General features: G+C 42.4%; 1 protein-coding gene across 4 annotated transcripts in view; it reads right to left on the bottom strand.

Annotated features, from left to right (window-relative positions):
- Nucleotides 1-21,603, bottom strand: part of DIAPH3 (diaphanous related formin 3) — a 555,175-nt gene that overhangs the window by 362,725 nt on the left and 170,847 nt on the right. For all 4 annotated transcript variants that reach the window (XM_050947581.1, XM_050947589.1, XM_050947561.1 and 1 more), the window contains 2 exons: nt 14,711-15,049; nt 13,505-13,619 (listed from right to left, as the gene is read on the bottom strand). In XM_050947581.1, the coding sequence (XP_050803538.1) occupies nt 13,505-13,619; nt 14,711-15,049 (454 nt within the window). The remainder of the gene's footprint in view (nt 1-13,504; nt 13,620-14,710; nt 15,050-21,603) is intronic.

Below are 21,603 nucleotides of genomic sequence, written 5' to 3'. Positions count from 1 at the left end.
TGAAACTGTCCAGAAAGAAGAGCTCTACACACATTCAGTAATTTCTGCATATTATATTACTGTTTGTGACAAAGTTCCTCCTCTACCCTTGGTGGGTCCTGCGCTTATTTGGCAGATTTGCTCACCTCAGTGATCTCCCCCACAATCTGGATCAACTTCTCCTGTGTCTGATCAGGAGTTGGGAGGTTTGGGGGGAACCCGGGCCTGCCCCCTACTCTGGGTTCCAGCCCAGGGCCCTGTGGATTGCAGCTGTCTATAGTGCCTCTTGTAACAGCTGCATGACAGCTACAACTCCCTGGGCTACTTCCCCATGGCCTCCTCCAAACGCCTTCTTTATCCTCACCACAGAACCTTCCTCCTGGTGTCTGATAACGCTTGTACTCCTCCATCAGCACATCCTCTCACACTCAGCTCCTTGTGCCTCTTGCTTCCAGCTCCTCACACGCACTTCCTCTCCTCTGGCTCCTCCTCACCTGACTGGAATGAGCTCCTTTTTAAACCCAGGTGCCCTGATTAGCCTGCCTTGATTGGCTGCAGGTGATCTAATCAGCCTGTCTGCTTTAATTGGTTCTAGCAGGTTCCTGATTACTCTAGTGCAGCCCCTGCTCTAGTCACTCACGGAACAGAAAACTACTCATCCAGTGACCAGTATATTCGCCCTCTACCAGACTCCTGTATCCCACTGGTCTGGGTCTGTCACAGTTCTAATACAGTTACCGTTTCCTGGACACCTGTACATTGAAACCTTTATTGCATTTGCAACTTTGGACCTAAAACTGACATGAAATCTATACAAGAGATTATAAAGAATCAAAATGAATAAGTTATTGAATAATTCCAATACGGGAATTATTGTGAGACGGTAGATTTAATCAAACCAGTTACAAAGCAGGGAAGGCCCAAGAAATCATCCCCATCACCTACCTTCCTCCACTCTGGCACCTAAGAGGCAGAAGCCCTCAAACCATAATTTCATTCGAGGCATGCAGGTGACCATTTATATTTTTATTTATTTTTTAAAACATGCGCAGCTCACTACAGACAACTATCAATGATTTCAAGAATTTAGCAGGAGTAAGAAAACCTATTAAAAGATTATATAAACATATATAAACCTCAGTTACAATAGGCAAGATACAAATACAAAGGATATAAACTCTCATGAATAAGCCAAAGGACCAGCTACATAAGGTCAGGAATGTATTCCCTCCATGGGTAAGTTATAAAATTCTTCTGCTCTTGAATTCTTGCAAGTTTCTGTAAAATTACTAGCATACTGTACTAGACAGAAAATGGTCAGCTCCTGTATGATAATTCTCATATTCCTATATACCCCCTTATTTTATTTTTATTATTCATTTCTAACTTCTATTACACTCTGTGTTATGTTTTCTTAAATTTATCTTATTTTTTTTAGAAAACTATATGAACAAAACAATCCTACCCACAAACACCTTTCACTTTCAAAATTAGTGCTGAGTTGCCTACGTGACTTATACTCAAGGCTACATTTGTGTCATGGATGCCATGGAAGTCACAGAATCCATGACTTCCAGAGACTGACCTTCTCTGCTTCATCCCCAGAGGCTGTGGGACTCTGGAGCTGGCAGCCAGCAGGGCCCTGTCAGGGTTCCAGCGACAGAGCCCCCTGCCATCACCGATGCCTCCTACCCCGCCCACAGGTATAAGATAAACGCATTAAAAAAATTAATGCATTAATTTGCTTTCAGTTAATCTAAGGCATTAACTGCGATTAATTGCCAGCCCTACAGTTTATGTAATCATATTTCACCATGAAAGCCTGGTAGTTAATGATATGGAATTGAAATGTAATAGAGAAGTATTCCTTCCTTCCAAAAAAGTCCAGGCACTTCCAATCCCTATCATACAAAATGACCCTTGACTGGTGTTGCCAGCCTTGGGACTTGACTGCATCCACCACGATATAATTGCGTGGTGGATAGGAGAGAGGAATTCAGATTCCTTGGAGGGGACATAGTATTATTCTCTGCATGTAGGTGCTACCTGTCATAAACAGATGGTTAAGGGTTTATGTCTCTCTTACCTGTAAAGGGTTAACAAACAGGGACCCCAAACACCTGACCAGAGGACCAATCAGGAGACAAGATAGTTTAAAATCTCGTGGGAGGGAAGCCTTTGTTTGTGGGTTTTGGCTTTGTTCTCTCTGAGTCCTCGATGGGGCTAGAGGTGTAACCAGGTTTCTGCCAATCTCCCTGCTACAGTCTCTTATCTGTTCAGAATTCTAGGTAGAAAAGGCGGTCAGTCTTTTAATTTGTTTTCTTTTTCTTTTGCATATGTGTACTTGCTGGCAGTAACAAATTGTGTTTCTGCTGGAGAAAGTTTCTTTCTATTGTTTATAAGTTGAAAGACCCTGTAACTTTTTACCATCTAAAGTGCAGAGATAAACCTGTTACTTTTTTCTTTCTTTTTTTATTAAAAGCTTTGCTTTAAGACCTGTTTGAGTGTTTTCTCCTAGTTAAGGCTCAAAGAAGCTTGAGTCTGTATTGCCTAAGGGAGGGAATGGTAAAGTTCCTCTTTGTGTTAGATTCACGGAGTTGAATCAGGTCATCTCCTAGTGTTCCCAGGGCGGGAAGGAGCTGGGGAGGAAGGAGGGAGGGGGAAGGAAATGGTTTATTCCCCTTTGTTGTGAGAGTCAGGGAATTTGGGTCTTGGGAAGGTTTTTGGGGCAGACTAGAGTCGATCAGGTGCTCTACTCTAAGTCTTGATTGGTGGCAGCCTATCAGATCTAAGCTGGTAATTAAGCTTAGGGGAATTCATGCTAATACCCATATTTTGGACGCTAAGGTCCAGAATTGGGATGCTGGAGTTTGCCATACAGTTCCTGTTGAGCCTAAGATGGCTTCGTTAATAGGTAGGGTGATCATTAAGAGGAAAAATGGAGGATGTCAAAGTGTCGATGGTATGTGTCCTTGCTTTTTCCAGTGGTATTTGGCGGGTGTCTGCAACTCTCTTTGCCATCTCCTAGAAGAGATGAAAGCTGTCTGCCAGAGATGGTGAGAAAGGCATGACAGCTTCATCGAAGGAGGAGGCAGGTATGGTCCTTGGTGTCACTTCTTCCTTGGCACCGCCCTCGTGTTCCTCTATGACGTCTTTTGGAGCCTCTAGATGCTTCAGCCAATGGGGCGTGTCTCAAGGATTCCTGGGCAAGTCTCGAAACCCGAGAGGCATGCCACACAAGGGTCCCAACTAGGGCGAGAGTGGCATGTAGCCCGCTGGTAGTGCCCATGGGTAGCTGTACCAGGATGGCAGTGGTGGGGCCATCTGTGGGTATATTTTAGGGCTTCATTGGTAGTGAGCACTGTACGGGGCCTGAGAGGAGTACTGAGACTTGAACTCTCTGGCTCGCTGTTTGAACCCTCACTGGAAAGTGGAGGAGCATGATATGTCCCTCAGTGCTCACATCCATGGGCATGTCAGCAGTACCAGCTGCTGTCGGTCTCCGTGAGCCACGACTGCCAGACTGAGATACTCTCTGGGCCGACAGTGCTGAGGATACTTAACGAGATAGAAATCGCTTATGGCCATCTCAGGGCTCTCTATGGGGACCTTTCCACTCTCTTCTTGTGAGGGGGTCAGCAGTTTATTTCTTCAACCCACAGCCTTTACATGTAGAGGGCGTTGAGGAAGACTCGCATCTGCCAGGTGACTCATGACATAGGTCCTGGAAGGGCCTGTGAGCTGCCTGCATTAAGATAATCTGTTGGAGCTCTCTCCTCTTAAAAGATCGTGGCCGGAGTTGCTGGCACTGTTGCCAGATGTGGCCTTCCCCGAGGCAGCAAATGCACTGGGAGTGCTTGTTTGCTATCGGGATTGCCTCCTTGCAAATGAGGCACTTCTTGAAGCCCAGCAAAGTGAGCGTACCCAATTGAGGAAAGGGTCCTCGACGAAGATGATGAAGAGGGAAAAATAAAGGTTTCTGGTTTGTATTTTATTTTTTAATTTTTTTAGGAGAAAAAAATGGTAAAAAAATTGACAATACAACTACACTATATTAAGAGGCTAACTATCTAACTGCAAAAAGAACAATGATCCCAACGGACTGGGAGAAGCTAAATCTCTAGCCAGGGGCAGTTGAGAAGGAACTGAGGGGGGTTAGCCCGCACACTGGCTAGCCTCAATGCACAGCACTAGGAGACACAGTGCACATGCGGGCTAAGAGACACTGCTACCAAAGTTCTCCAATCAGCAGCAAAGGAACACAAGCTCCATCTACAGTGGAGCAAACCTGGGGATACTATTTGAAGCAGCACCATAATTTTCAATAGATAGTTTTGATAAATTTTCAACTCCTAAATATGCCTCTTTCAGCACTTTTATTTTTAAAAATATGAAAAATATTAATGGAGAGACATCTTAACAATTATCAAAAAGAAATCGAACTCAAAGGCCCTATGAATGTTAACTGATACAATGGATAGCAACAGAAACAGCTTCAAAGCTTCTCAATCTTCTTCTTTAAAAAAAAATTTGAAAGATAACTTGTGTTGGCTTATTTGATGTACTGATATTGTATAAAATTCAAATTGAGTTGTAGTACCTACAATTACTGAACAGAAACTTAATATTAATGCCTCATGGCATACTGATTTGGTTTAAACAAAAGTAAATATATTTTTGACTATTTTCAAGATGGTAGGAAAATGTCTTGATTTGATAATATCAAACAAATACTTGTTTAGAATTTGTGACAACAGCCAGTAAATGCATTTCACCACTATGGTTGCAGAAACAACCTCTGTAGAAATATGGATACCCAGAATTAGAGAAATGGAATCTTTCTGCCTATATTAAATTAACTGAAGTTGCAGAAAAATGAGCAAAGCTAGAAGAATTGATAAAAATATCCTTAATATTTAACGCAAGCTATACATGTCATAACTCATTACCTATACTGCCCTCAAATGTGCTCTATTCACTCACCTTTTATTTTTGTCGTTTTCTCAACATGAATATACAAAAATCATTTGTATGCTCAACAGTAGTTTATCTGGTCTGGCACACTACAGTGCTGGGCTAAAGACCTTTATAAGCACCTTCCTAAAGAAAGTTCAGTGTGGCTGGAATCCCAGGATTTCTTGGATCTGCACTGCACTCTTCACAATGTGAATTTAACTTACTTAGTGTGGAAACTGTCCTGGATGACAGCAGAGTCCTGATCATTTTGGAATATAAGCCAAGTGCAGCTGACACTTCACTTTCAATAGCTAGGCTTCCAGTCAAAGACTATTTTTGTTGGGATGGAGGCAACCGCACTCTTACTGAAGGAAAATCAGGACTCAAATAATCATCAAAACACTCATCATAGAAAGAGCCAGCTTCCATAAGGACACAACCAGCTTCCTCAAGAAACTGTGCACATTAATAACTTCCTTCAGAACACGAGCCTTGTCACCTCCCTATACAGCAACATTGCTCACACTGATGGCATCGCTGCCTGTCTCAAACATTTATAAGATAATTTAGAGGGAAATACAAGAGAGAACTACCTCTTAACTGCTTGAAACTCTGGGAACTTATTTAGACGTGCTTCCTGAGATAATCATTTTCCTTGAATTTAATGGGGTCTATCTGAGCTCTCTCACTGATGAAGAAGATAATTTGGTTCCTGACTCTGGAAATTACACTGATAAACAGGGCAATTTGTAGGGTACAGGGGTGTATCACTAACATGGAACAGTTTCAACATCTGGTCACTGTCACACAATGTAACCAGAATGCCTGGAGGGCAAATACTTGAGCTCCTAGAAGAAATACAACTTCTGAAATCTTTCCTTGGATCAACTGGACACAATCTAGAAAGTCTAGATGGACAAGATCCCGAGAGAGTATTAAAGACCTTCTCTGAAAATAGAGTGAAAGGACTCAAGCAGTTGAAAGATATTTTCAGTATGTACTTATTTTACCTCATATGGATAGGCTATTCACAAATCATCTGCAATCTCCGTGTCATAGATTGGCCCTGAGAGATACCATTGGACTAGTCAGAAAACAAGGAACACGAGATAAATCAAAGGATGATTTATTGGAATTGGAAATGGGTCCACAATGTTGCAAAATACAGGTACTATTTGTAGCTAAGGCAAACTAGTAAATGGAGAAAGGCTTCCTTGTAAGCCAAAAATTATGAGGAGAGTTCTCTGTCAGGAAGATCTGGACACAACACACAAATAGGACTTGCACTTTATCAGGCAGACTGAACAGCCCAGTATGGGGGGAAATTTTCTGTTCTCTTTTCTAACAGGAATCTGCCATGTTTTCTAATTAAATACCAGAAAAACTTGCCAAAAATCTTCTCCTTACTGAGGAGGCATCAACGAGATAGAAACAAAAACACACACCACACAAAACCTTTCTTAGAGAAACTTCTTGCTTCTTCAAGTGGAGGCAAGACACTGGAATGTTAGAGAAGCAATCGATTTTCTGAACAGCTCCATTTGCTCACAGTACATTGTGAAGCTACAGGGAGGTTTAAAAAAATAATCAAACGAAGTGCCTCCATCCTTGGAAGATGAAGAGGAATAACCCAGTTGAAATGGATCACAAAGCACCAGGTTTTGACACAGGAGAAAAAGTAATATGCAGTTATTACCAAGTTGAAAAAACTGCTTGAAATAGATGTCTGCCTGACTATGCAGCTAACGAAGCTCCTGGAGCTATCTTGTACCAGTTGGATGCACAGGTGATTTCTGCTTCTTAAGGACAAAAACAGCTGAATTAAACCTACTACAACAAAATGTGTTCATCCTCTAAATCTTGCTACATATTCTCAGCACCAAAATGACATTCTACTTGCTACAAAAAATTCACCAAGAAATACTTGCAAATCTCTATCCAAAATATAGCAAACAATTCTTTCATGAGGGCATTAGTCTAGGACCATAAAAATCCAGGTTCAATTCTTGCTCTGCCATAGACGTTTTGTGTGACTTGGGACAAACCACTTCATCTCTCTCTCTCAGTTCCCCATCTGTAAAACAGGTCTAACAGTACTCAAGTGAATGTTGACAGGGGTGCTGTGAGCGCAAGTACATTAAAAAGATTGTGAAGTGATCAGATATATGGACCCGTCACCACAATAAGTAGCAGCCAAATCCAAACCTCATCCCTTCTCATTTTTTAAAATAAAAGTTTCAAATTAATAGCTTAATTTGGCATAGTTTTATTTTTCTAGCCTGTCTCTATTTACTGATTTTACATTCTTTAGGGGTGTAAGAGCTTAACTTCTAACGCCTTTAGTTCAAAAATCTAGGAGGGCAAGACAGAGCTTGCTGTGTTCCAGCAGGAGGCTCTGCTGCAGCTTAAGCCTTCTCTAAGCAGCTAACATAGGTAAGCAGAAAGGACTAAAATTTAGTGAAGTAAGGGGGACTTCTAAATAAAAGGAGCTAACAGAGCAGATGCTAATAGGGTAGCAATTTCTGCAGCAGGTGTACTGAAATCAGAGTAAATAGTCTCATCCCAAGTGACCCACAACAAGGAGCCATTGACAGAAACCAACTCTTTGCTTTGTGGGTGGAGGTGGCGTACCACCACCATCTTCAGAAACAAGTGAAGTAAACATAATAAAGCCCAAGAGAAATCTACAAAATAATATATATATTTTTAGTGGATTTGCAATATTTGTAGTATAGTAGAACCTCAGAGCTATGAACACCTTGGAGAATGGATGTTTTTTTTAACTTTGAAATGTAAAAAACTTTATAGCTGTTCTTTCAAAAGTTTATAACTGAGCATTGATTTAATACAGCTTGGAAACTTTACTATGCTGAAGAAAAATGCTGCTTCCCTTTTTTTAAGTGGTTAACGTTTAACATAGTACTCTGCTGTATTTGTCTATTGTTTTCTCTCTGCTGCTGCCTGATTTCATACTTTCAGTTCCAAATGAAGTGTCTAAATGGCAGTTCATAACTTTGGTGTTTGTAATTAAGGTTCTACTGTACTGCAAACTGACACTGTACAGTGTTCATAATAGTAAAATACCTACTAAGAAGCAGCAGCAGCAGCAGTTATTGCTCTTCTGCAGTAACAATGGATCTTTCAGATGTGTCCCCCACGGGTGCTCCACTGTAAGTGTGTCTGTGTCCCTGCGCTGCTATTTGGAGAATTTTCCACTTCGGCTTGTGCTCTGCCTCAAGATTAACCAACATTGCAACGGGCAAACACTCCTCAGTTCCTTCTCTACCGCACAGTTTATTATGAGAACGTCAAAACAGAGGGAAGAAAGGTGGATCGTGGAGCCCCCATAGGGGGACACATCTTGAACAACTATTGTTACTGCACAAATTGAGTAATTTCTTCTTTGAGTAGTGTCCCTATGGGCACTGCACTATAGGTGACTCCCAAGCAGTATCCTCCACTGGAGGCTGGGGCTTCAGGAGTCAAGTCTGTTATGGATGATAGTAGTGTGGTGCTGTATCTGGCATCTGCAGCAGAGTCTCCCGGGATGGCATAGTGTTCTGCAAAGGTATGTGCAGATGCCCATGTAGCTGCTCCGCAGATTTCTGATATAGAAATACCCTTGGAGAAGGCAACAGAGAAGGAAACCGATCTCTGAAAATGTGTGCAAATTGTAGATGGGTGTGCAAAATTGCCAATCTGATGACAGAGTCTGATACAATTCGAGACCCATTTACAGAGTCTTTGACCTGAAATCACTGTGCCTCTAAACCTGTCCACAATTGAGAGAAGAGTCTCGGAAATTTTCTAAAAATTCTGGTCCCATCCAAATAAAAGACCAAAGCTTTCCTTACATTGAGCATATGAAGGAGCATATGGCTTCCCTATTATCCTGGTGAGGCTTGGGATAAAAGGTTGGAATGTGAATGAGTTGGTTCACATGAAATGAGGACTCACTTTGAGGGTGAGCTTTGGATGTGGTCTAAGTGTGACCTTGTCTGAGAAAAACACTGTGAAGGGGGGGAGGGGGCAAAAAGCACCACTATCTTTCCTATCCTTCTTGCCGAGAAATGGCAATCAGGAGCACTATCTATATGGAAAGGTGAGTTAAAGAACAAATGGCCACGGATTCAAAGGGTGATTTAGTCAGTCCATTAAATAATAGACTGAGATCACATTGTGGGGTAGGAAGCCTGAGTTGGGGGAAGAAGTTCGCTATGCCTTTGAAAACCTCTTCATAGTCAGGTAGAGAAAAATTGAGTACGCTTCTACCTGCCGGTAGAAAATCACTATTGCTGCTAAGTGTACTTTTAGGTAATAGAGGGACAATTTCTTCAGATGTAGCAAACAGTCTAGGACTACAGGTAGAGTGTCCAAATACAGGGTGACTCTTTTGACCTGGCACCAGATCCAGAATCCAGTCCACTTTTGTAGCCTGCTGTGTAATAACATTTCTTGTATTTCTTCAGAACATGATGTTTCTATGTGCTGGAACCATGAAAAGCCAGGCTTTGAGCTACAGTATCAAAAGGTTGGAATGGAGAGTGTCTCTCTCTCTCTTCAAGAGATGGCAAGGAGTGATTAGAAGAATCATTGGTGGATACAGCACCAATTAAGACAGGTAAGGGTACCACATCTGTCTGAGCCATATGAGTGTGAGCAGTATGATGGTTGTTTTCTCCCCTTTTCAGGACTTTCAGCAATAGAGAGAATGGGGGAAAAGTGGTGCTTGTCCCATGAAAGGAGTCTCTCTCCCGGGGAGCACTGACCAATGCTTATTCTGGAACACTACCATTGACATTTCTTGTTCTGATAAATAGCGAACAAATTTATTATCAGTGTCCTCCATCATCGGACTATGTCACAGAGCATCAGTGAACCTCTCTCTCATTCGTGGCATGTTGGAATTTGCAGCTGAGACTGCCCATTGTCATGTTGCACATTCCCAGAAGGTAGGCTGCTGATCTTGTAACATTGTGGGAAATGCACAAGTTTCATAGCTTTAGTGCTTCCATAAAAAGGGAGTGATCTGGTGCCTCCTTGACAGTTTATGTAATACATGTGCGCTATATTGTCCACCATGGCCTTCGTGTGTGTACCTCTTGAACATCGGAAGGAAGAGAGCACATGTGTTCCTGACCACTGTGAGTTACACGTTATAGCCACCAGAAAGGGTGTCTTCTGACAGAAGAGAGATGAGCAAGTTGCTCTTGGCTCAAATGGAGGACCCTTACTTGGCAAAGTCCCAATGATGGAGGAAGAGCAAAGATGTCCTCTGATGTGACACAAGTCTCTGAACCTCCCTGGAGCACGAGGGGTCCAATTCACTCATCACAAAGGGGTCGGAAGAGAGAAACTTCATATTTCTACCATCATTGGCAGCAACTCCAATCACACTAGAACTGACTGATCCTGAGATTTCAACTTTGATGGTACCGATGGAAAAGGTGTTACCCAAACGACGTCTGATACTGAAAGAGCCTCACTTTATGGGCTTTAGAGTCCTGGCTCTGAGACTTTGTATGTCCTAAGAGGTTGACAGAGTAGGTTTGTGGAGTTATGCCAGTCAATTTCGTAACCAACTAAGAGGAACTGCTCTTATATTTGTGCGACTGTTTTCTGCCTTCCTGATGAGAGACTGATGGGGTCTGTGATTACAGGCTCCCCTGTAGCAGAGTTGGACATCATGGCAGACATGCATTCCATGTCGATTTAGCTTGATGTACATGAAGGGTGCCCTGGCCAAGGTCCGACTGAGGCTTCTTGGCCTTTTCTGAGGTATTTTCTAAGCCTAAGATCCCATGACAAATGGATACAGCCAGAGAAGGAGCAGCAAATATTGCACTTAGAAGCAGCGCAGATTATCACTGCTGAGCAAAAAGAATGGGGGCAGGAGACAATTCTTGAAGCCCGGAGTTCTGGGCATAGTCCGATACCCATAAGAGGGTACTGGAGGGGGAAAGAATGGTTGCCCCAGAGATGAGAAATCAAACAAACTTTTCTATAGTTTTTATATCTTCTATGAGTAACTCCATGGAAAAAGCACTAATACAGTGTTTAAAAAGTACAGCATGAGGAACTGAAGGAGGAGAGCTCTGGACACTGGAGGTTCTGACCCAGGCCATACAACAGTATGAAGGAACTGGAGAGGCTGTTAGCCCACCCCACCCTTCATCTCCTGAAGTATGAGGAAAGCAAGGACACATGCACATGTCTTTCAAAATTCTCTTACTCCAGGTGCATAAAGCACATGCCTACCCCACAGTGGAATACAGACAGGAGCCAGCTTTTAAAGAAGAATAGGCTTTTTTTTTTCCCCAAATCTGATTTTTTTTTAAACTCTGATCTGTTGACAAGCAGCCTTGCATATATTGTTCTTATGTTTGTTGCAGTTGCATGCCTTTTGAGAATAATGTGACTAATCATATACGAAACAGACACTTCAAAATGCTGCCAGTCAGACAGTGCTTTGCTGAAAAAGCAACAGTGCATTCGTAGCTGGAGGCGTGAGTTATTTAAACATGAATGCATGTTTGGGGTTTTTTTGGCTCAGGCCATTTTGCCACATGCTTATCATTTTAACACCAACAAATCTAGAAGGGATGGGGTAAATGTGAAGTTTAAGAAAAATGAAAAAACAAAAACAGAAGTTTACAGTAAAATAAACTGTCATTACCTTTCACCCATTTTTTTTTTTATCAGAACTTTCACTGGTTAGTAAGCATGCAGCTGAAATTACTAAACATTTTCAGTGAACTTACTGGCTCATTCAAATTCCTCCCTACCAAATAAACAAACAACAAGGACGCATCCATTAATGCACCCATCACTCTAAAACAATAAATTTTTGTCCATATTCTGAATGAGATAAAGGGGCACTGTTGCTCAATCAGTGCTCTGGTTTACTATGGTGTCCCCAGCACCTACTCAATTTTGTCAGTGCAACGAGTCATGACATTACCTTCATCTGCCACTCCCATGCTACTCCCTATGTCAGGGATACCCCTCCATATACCTAATTCTCATGCCACCAGACTCACCTCATTCAAATACCTCGTAGAAACTTACTTCAGGCATAAAATCTACAATAAATGAACTGGCACAAAAAACTTCTTTACAAATAAAAAAAAAAATCAGTCACCCTATGAAGTTAATACAGTCATGTTCAACCTCATCCCTTTCTTCCTCTCATTTTCACCATCAATATCTACATTTTAGACTGCAAGTTTCTCAGGGTATCTGTTCTGCAAAAGCCTGTAAAATGCATTGCTGGATGCAATCCTAATAAATTATAATTTATCAATCACCCTGAAATAAAGGTAATTCTTGCCATGTAACATAACAAAGGGGCCAGATTCTGTTAATCTAAACAATACTGTTTTTCTTAATACCACATCAAAGTCTGAAACCATACCACTAGCACCTAAGAAATAAAAAGAATCATCACAATCATTATTCTGATAGTCATACATAGTTAACTAGGTACAGAAGCAATTATTTCTGTATCAGTACAGAATGCCAAGGTGTTTTCCTCAACAGTCAATGTCAGTGAAGATATACATATCTATTCTGGCATCTCCTTAAAAGCATATTTCTATCACAGCTATATTGAAGTATGCCCTATCACTGAAAGTGAAAACTTTGGAGAATTTCTGCCAAGGACAGTCCTAATGCTTTAGATGCCACCAAATCTATTGGTCTGTCTCCGCACTTCAGAAACAACTGAAATATCTCACAGTTCGAACTCTCACATGTCATGGGGACATGAGAATATTAATTTTCCTGTTCGGGAAAGTAGCAACACAACCACAGACTCTGAAGGGGAAATCCTTGGTTGCAATATAATCAAAAAGCAAATGTAGAGAAAGAGAAGAAAACCAGGAGCAGGCTAAATGAAACTACTTTAGAGAGGGGGGCTGCCCTCTGATTATCTGTGGGATAGCTGACCTTTCCACAGGCCTTAAGAAACTGGGTCAAAGACAGACTGAGCAAGAGCAGGACTTCATGTGTAGGAAGGAGGGAATCTCATGAAAAAAGATTACCAAGAACTGTTTCCCAGAAAGACTGGGTCAATTATACTCATATGTTTAATTGCTGCAATATTTGTTCAATGTGGGCTTGTCTGTATCCTTGATGCATCAATAAACCATGAATATTTGCAAGCTAAATACCATAACTTCTGGACTCTACAATGAGATTCACTAGTTTGTCAAGAGCGAAACATCTTATGTTGTACGCACAGATATTCTTAAATATAACTGAACAAAAGTCTGAAAATACCAGGAAGCATTTTGGTGTTTTTCACAGAAATTTTTGTTCTAGCTCACACATTACATACTGCTATCAAAATGATGGAATACAATACTACTTTAATTAAAACAAAGTTTGACTCTAAAATTTACCATTTTTCAGACTGCATATTTTTATATGCTCTCATGTAAACTATGGAGAGTCAAAGTGTTTGATACATATAATATTATTTAAAATTAGTAGACTAGGACTACAAATGGCATGTTTGATTAGAAAATACAGCTTTAAAAGTAGTAAATCAAGTCAATGAATTACTTACCTTTCTTTTGACAACAAAACGTAAGCTCCAGTTTGCAAAGCAAATCAGCACTCTCATACTTGTCCTCATCTGCTTTTAGCCAGAAACAGTTTTCATTCATTTCATGTGGCCTAATCTGCAAATCAAAGAGATAACAAAGCTTCCTTGTAAATATGTAGCATAACCCTCCTTAAAATTCTACTTTGCTGTAAGGTCTACACAAGACGTAACAATGGTGAAGCAGCTGATTGCTGAGACTACTGCCTACCATGCTGAACAATACTGACTCCCATGTATTTGTATCCATCTGTTCTTCTGTTGTCCCTTGTTTTGTACTGAAATTGTAACCTCTTTGAGGCAAGGATTGTCTTTTTGTTGCATGTGTGTACAACGCCTAGCATAATAAGTCCTGGTCCACAACTAGAATTAATACAAAATAATAACTGGACTTTTGAAAGGCTGCATGTTCATAGAGTATTTCAATCACTGTTTTCACAACTACAAAGATTTCTAATTTTGAAAATGCAGTATATTTAAATTATATTAATGCACTAAACATAGTTATTTAAAAGAAATTAGATTCTAATGTTTAGAAGATGTCAATACACACACCAAGATCTTTAACAAACTGAGTTTTATACAACTGTTGTTTAGAATTGTTATAATTCTGACGTTCATGTTGAACCACTCATGACAAATGTCTATAGACAAAAAGATTTTAATATAAAATATTTTATCAGTACTACCTTATTAATTAAGGGTATAACTGTGCCCTGCATAGAAATATAGCAAATTTGACATCAGTGTAGATGTAAAACATCATCAGTTTTAAGGGAGACCTTCTCTGAACACAACTGAGCCAAACACAGGTATAATACCTGTATTCTTTTAGCTATATTTTTCCTATGGATAACTCTTTACACTGAGGTTTTTGGTCCAAACATTTGTATTAATATAAAGAATACTACATGATTTTTTTTTAAATGGATAATTTTTGAAGACAAGTAATAAGATGGAAATACTGACAGATGCAGAAATCCCTAGAGGGAAGAAGGAGGAAAGAGTGGGGAGGAAAGAAGTAGTAAATCCATAATAGGAGATTGATACAATACTATATTTTCATTCAACTGACATTCATTCTACACAACTTACCCATCTGGCAATGCCAAATTACTGTAATTTCTACATTAAATTTGGCATTAGAACTTTTCCACATTTAAGTTTTACCTTTGACCAATTGAGCCTTTTCATGGTGATCTCAGGTTTGAATTCTTTTTTAGGCTTCAATCCAAAGGGCAATGTACGTGGAGGCGGAGACCACTGTACTCCAGGAAAGCCTGGTGGCGGAGGAGGTGGTGGTGCACCAAAAGATGGAGCCATTCCTGAGCCATTCATAAAAGGTGGTGGCGGAGGTGGCGGCGGAGGTGGTGCTGCTCCATTAAAAGGTGCCAATGGGGGAGGTGGTAGTAACTGTTCAGGTGCTGCAGCAGCTGATGGAGGAATAGATGTGCCTCCTTGTATTGATGATAAAAAATGAACAACTGATCCATGTGGTATGGAGCCATACTTGAGAGAAAACAAAAATTTTATTCAGACTCATTTTCTTAAACTGAGTGCCATAAGGTTCATATTTACAGAATAAATGAAAAAGTAATGCTTTCAGTGACAGTATCCTCCATAAAACAATGAAATATGAATTTTATTGAAACTGACATTGTCTCTTTACATCCATATCTTTCATAATAAGAGTTCTTTGTCTTGCAAATACAATTTAGACTCAGAAGCAGACACAAAAACATAATTAGAGATACTGTATTCAACATCTTGTTTCATTGGACATGATAGAATTGCTAAGACAGACAAGGTGGGTAAAGTAATTTCTGTTGGTGAGAGGCAAGCTTTTACGCTTACACAGAGCTCTTTTTCAGAATATTTCTAAAAGTAATTTTTCTTGCTCTGGATGGTTTTTTATCTAAGCCAGCCAGAATTTTGAGCAAACCAAAATCAAGATGGTCAGATCCTCAAGCTGCTATGACAGCTGAAAAAGAACTATTCCAAAAATCAAGGATCCAGAACCAGTGGCACCACTTGAGACTAACTTGGTCCAGTGATTATTATAAAGTACATGAACAAAAGAACTGGGGGGGGGGGGGAACTGTTTTCTTAGATAAAAGCCATTCACATTGTGACGGGTTGGGTCACAGAGACCCCCTTGAGACTGTCACCTGATGTGCTGAGATTACCTCTGAGCCAATTTTACCTGCCAGCCTGGGACTTCAGCACCCTGCCTTGTTGAGCCAGACACTAGCCTGCTGCAAACACAGACCCAGGCAAAAGTAACTATCTTAAAAATAACAAGTAGGATTTAAGCGGTTCCGAGTAATAGCGGACAGAACAAAGTAAGTTACCAAGCAAAATAAAACAAAACAAAACACACAAGTCTAAGCCCAATACACTAGAAAACTGAATACATATAAAATCTCACCCATAGAGATGTTCCAATAAGCTTCTTTCACAGACTAGACTACTTTCTAGTCCAGGCAATTCTTTCCCCTGGTACAGTCCTTGTTCCAGCTCAGGTGGTAGCTAGGCGATTTCTCATGACTGGAACCCCCTTTGTTCTGTTCCACCCCCTTATATAGCTTTGGCAGAAGGTGGGCATCTTTTGTGTCTCTGGGTCCCCACCCCTCCTTCTGAATGGAAAAGCCCCAGGTTTTAGATGGATTCCAGTACCAGGCGACACGGCCACATGTCCTGTGAGACCCCAAGCCTTCATTCTTCCTGGCCTGACTCACAGGATGGCTTCCAAGTAAACCGAGCCATTTACAACCAATTGTCCGGGTTGATGGGAGCCATCAAGATTCCAAATCACCGTTAATGGCCCACACTTTGCATAATTACAATAGGACCTCAGAGTTATATTTCATATTTCTAGTTTTAGATACAAGAATGATACATTAATGCAAATAGGATGACCACACACAGTAGATAAGCTTTGTAATGATACTTTACAAGAGACCTTTTGTATGAAGCATATTCCAGTTACATTATATTCACACTCATTAGCATATTTTTATAATATCATATGAAGCGCAGTGTCACATATTCTTAGAAGAAAGTTTTGATTCTGCAAATGAAATAGTAAATTTCTAGCTCTAACAGTTGTGAAGACAACATTACTTTGTATTTGGAAGGTTAAATCAATACTGTGACGTCCTAAGTGTGCATGATCTGTAGCAGAGTGAAAATTGATCCAAGTTTATTTGGTGAGAGTGGGCTTCAAATTTATTAGGCACATACCAACCAGCAGCTGATATGAAAGAAGCAGCCCCAGAAGAGGATCCATAAAGTGAAAGTGAAACAGATATGGAAGACAACTCACGAAAAACTACACTTGGATCTGCTATTAGAAATTTAAAACAAAAGTGAGGGAAGGAATAGAAAGGAGGTGTAACAAAAGCAAGGTATACGGTGCCTGTTTAAGTAGTATTTGGCAATTATGAGTTTTACTGTTATTTGTAACATAAGTTATTCAATTAATACACCTCTACCCCCACATAACGCGACTCAATATAACACAAATTCGGATATAACGCGGTAAAGCAGTGCTCCGGAGGGCAGAGCTGCGTCCTCTGACAGATCAAAGCAAGTTCGATATAATGCTGTTTCACCTATAACGCGGTACGATTTTTTGGCTCCCGAGGACACTGTTATATAGGGGTAGAGGTGTACTTTTTCAATCGTGAAACAGCTAGAGTATATTGAGACGTGCCTTTTTTAACATTGTATACATCTAAAATAAAAAACTATTTTCTGCTGTTTTGACAAATTAGTTGTAAGTTGTTTTAAACATTTAATAAAGAGTTGATTGACAATATTATAAAGATCACAAATATACTTTTAGCTACTGGTTCTTATTTATATTACTGACTGGAAGAATGGAGAGTTCATGCAATACTCTATTTGTTGTTTGTTTCTTTTATAAATGTCTAAAGAACAAGATGAAAGTGATAATGAAATGAGTGAAAGTGATCATGAAATATTAGAGCAAGTGTAGATCCACTACTTACTATGGAAGTGGAACTAATAACTAACATCATCAAGACAGCTGAGGTATTTCATGTCAATTTTGCTTCAGTCTTCTATAAAACGGTGACAAGACATTTCACACAATTAATATTAACAACAAAGAGCAAGAAACAGAGAAATAATAGGTTAAAGAATATTTAGAGAAGTTAAACATATACAAGTCAACAGACCCTAATGAAATTCGTCCTAGGATACTTAAGGAACAAGCTGAAGCAATCTCAGAACTGATAGCAATTATCTTTTGGAACTCGGAGAATATGTGCAGCCCCAAAGGACTGAATGACAAACATAGCACCTATCTTTAAAAAGGAGAACAAAAAGGAAAAGATGGTTACTCACCTTCGTAACTGTTGTTCTTCGAGATGTGTTGCTCATATCCATTCCACTTAGGTGTGCGCGAGCCACGTGCATTCTCGTCGGAAGATTTTTACCCTAGCAACACTCGGTGGGTCAGCTGGGTCGCCCCCTGGAGTGGCACCGCTATAGCACCGGATATATACCCCTGCCGACCCAACATCCCTTCAGTTCCTTCTTGCCAGCTACTCCGACAGCGGGGAAGGAGGGAGGGTTTGGAATGGATATGAGCAACACATCTCGAAGAACAACAGTTACAAAAGTGAGTAACTGTCTTCTTCGAGTGCTTGCTCATTTCGATTCCAATTAGGTGATTCCCAAGCCTTACCTAGGCGGTGGGGTCGGAGTGAGACGTTGCAGAATGCAAAACTGCTGAGCCAAAGGCTGCATTGGCTCTGGACTGTTGAACCAATGCATAATGTGAGGCAAAGGTGTGAATCGATGACCAGGTAGCAGCGCGACATGTTTCCTGGATGGGGACATGGGCCAGGAAAACGGCAGATGAGGCTTGCGCCCAAGTAGAATGGGCGGTGAGATGGCTAGCCAGAACGTGAGTCAATTCATAGCATGTTCGGATGCAGGATGTCACCCAAGATGAAATTCGTTGGGAAGAGACTGGCATGCCTTTCATCTGGTCTGCCACCGCTACAAATTGTAGAGGCGAACGTCGGAAGGGTTTGGTTCTCTCGATATAAAAGGCGAGAGCCCTGCGGACATCCAAGGTATGTAGTTGTTGTTCCCGACGCGATGAGCGTGGCTTCGGGAAAAAGACTGGGAGAAAGATGTCTTGATTGACATGAAAAGCAGACACCACCTTAGGAAGGAAAGAGGGGTGCGGTCGCAGTTGTACCTTGTCCTTGTGGAATACCGTATATGAAGCTCCGATAGTTGTCTTGCCGAGGTGAGCAACGAGGAAGGCTGTCTTACAGGAGAGGTACAGCAGCGAGCACGTGGCCAGAGGCTCAAAAGGGGCACGCATAAGCTTGGCTAGCACCAAGTTTAGATCCCAGGCAGGGGTCGGGCGTCTGACTTAAGGGTACAACCATTCCAATCCCTTAAGGAACCTGGAAACTATGGGGCGAGAAAAGATTGAACGGCCACTTTCCCTCAGGTGGAAGGCGGAAATAGCTGCCAGATGCACCTTTATAGAAGAGACTGGCAAGCCATGCTCTTTCAGGGACCATAGGTAATCCAGGACAGTAGGGACACATACCTGTTTGGGGACTAAGTTACTCTGAGAGCACCAGCAGGAGAAACGCTTCCACTTGGCGAGATATGTCATCCTAGTGGAAGGCTTCCTATTGCCAAAGAGCACCTGTTGTACCAAGGTAGAGCAGCGCAACTCAGACTGGCTCAACCACACAGCAGTCATGCTTTGAGATGAAGGGATTGCAGGCCTGGATGGTGAAGCCTGCCGAAGTCCTGTGTTATGAAGTCAGGCCAGAGTGGCAGGGGGATCGGGTCTCCCACTGAGAGGTCAAACAACAGAGTGTACCAATGCTGCCTCGGCCACGCTGGAGCAATGAGGATCAGGTGGGCTCTGTCTCTGCGGAGCTTGAGTAGGACTCTGTGGACGAGCAGAAATGGTGGGAAGGCATAAAGTAGGTGCATCTTCCATGGGATCAGAAATGCGTCTGAAAGGGAGTCCGGAGAGCGTGCTTGGAAGGAGCAGAACACCTGGCATTTCCTGTTCTCTCGGGAGGCTAACAGATCTATGCGGGGAAAGCCCCACCTCCGGAAATCAGAATGGATAACGTCCAGACGAATCGACCACTCGTGAGACAGGAAGGACCTGCTGAGGTGATCTGCCAGAGTGCTCTGGACTCCTGGGAGAAAAGACACAACTAAATCGATAGAGTGGGCTATGAAAAAGTCCCAGAGGCGGATGACTTCTTGACAAAGGCGGGAGGAGCGTGCCCCGCCCTGCTTGTTTATGTAAAACATGGCCGTTGTGTTGTCCGTGAACACTGACACACAACGGCCTTGTAGATGGTCCCGAAACACCTGGCATGCTAGACAGACTGCTCTCAGCTCCCTCACGTTGATGTGCAAGGCCAGCTCTTGGGGCAACCAAAGGCTTTGAGTGTGAAGGCTCCCGAGGTGGGCACCCCAACCCAGAGATGATGCGTCTGTGGTTAGGGCCACCGAGGGTTGCGGTGGGTGGAATAGCATCCCTGCACAGACCAGAGAGGGGTCTAACCAGCAAATGAGGGAGTCGATAACCTTCCTGGGGATAGTGAGCACCGAATCCAGACTGTCTCTGTGTGGACGGTATATTTGAAGCAAGCCAGGTTTGGAAGGGACAGACGTAGCCTCGCGTACTTGTTCACGAAGGTTCAGGAGGCCATGTGACCTGATAGGCTGAGGCAGGTGCACTCCGACGTTGTCGGAAAGGATTGAAGACTTCGAATTATTAAAGCCATTGTTCGAAAACGTGAGTAGGGGAGGCAGGCTCTGGCCAGATTGGAGTACAGAACAGCTCCAATGAAGTCTATTCTCTGCGTGGGTGTCAGAGTAGACTTTTCTGTGTTGATCATGAGGCCTAGGCTCCCGAAGAGGTCTCTGATGATGCACAGGTGCTGCGATACTTGTGATTGGGAAGTCCTTCGAATGAGCCAATCGTTGAAGACACGGGTAGACGTGTACTCGACGACACTGGAGGGAGGTGGCTATTATAGCCATGCATTTGGTGAAGACCCTTGGAGCTGTAGGAAGGCCAAAGGGAAGTACCGTGAACTGAAAGTGTTGGTGGTTGACCACAAAATGGAGATACCGTCTGTGTGGTGGATAAATGGTGATGTGGAAATACGCGTCCTTCATATCGAGGGTGGCATACCAGTCTCCTGGATCCAGGGATGGGATGATGGTCCCCAGAAATACCATGCGGAACTTCAGCGTTATCATGAATCTGTTGAGTTCCCGCAGGTCTAGGATCAGTCGTAGACCTCCCTTTGCCTTGGGGATTAAGTAGCAGTGGGGATAGAACCCCTTGCCCTCATGTCTTTTGGCACCTCCACTATGGCTCCCAGTTTTAGGAGCGCCTGGATCTCTTGTAAGAGGAATTGCTCATGAGAGGGGTCCCTGAAGAGGGACGGGTACAGAGGGTGGTGGAGGGGGTATCCTGCTTCCACCGTGCGAAGGACCCAACGATCTGAGGTTAGCCGGGACCAGGCAGGGAGGAAATGGGAGAGGAAGTTGAAAAAGGAGGGAGAAGGATCCAGTAGGGTAACTGGTGGGCCGTCCTCGGGCATCCCATCAAAAGTTTTGCTTGAGCCCCATTGGTGGTTTAGGAGGCATTTGACTTCGGGTTCCTTGAGGGCCAGACTGCCTCCGCCGATTCCCTCTGCCATGCCTTCTGGTAGCGTCCTGACGAGGCTGAGTCTGGTTGTAAGGGCAGTGTGGCTGGGGCTGGAAGGACCTTCGTTGGGTCACTGGCATGTGCATACCCAGAGAGCACATTACGACACGATTGCCCTTCAGACTTTGTAACCTGGGGTCGGTTTTGTCTGAGAAAAGGCCCTGGCCCTCAAAGGGTAAATCCTGAATGGTTTGTTGCAATTCAGGGGGAAGGCCTGAAGCCAGGAGAAATGCCTCATCGTCACTCCAGATGCCAGAGTTCTGGCAGCCAAGTCCCCTCCAGGACTCTGTGGATGCAGCGAGGTTCTTTTTACCCTCTT

Source organism: Gopherus flavomarginatus, chromosome 1 (assembly GCF_025201925.1).
Source record: "Gopherus flavomarginatus isolate rGopFla2 chromosome 1, rGopFla2.mat.asm, whole genome shotgun sequence".
Lineage (NCBI taxonomy): Eukaryota > Metazoa > Chordata > Testudines > Testudinidae > Gopherus > Gopherus flavomarginatus.
Note: the sequence above shows the minus strand (reverse complement) of the source record. Positions and strands in the feature narration are given on the sequence as shown.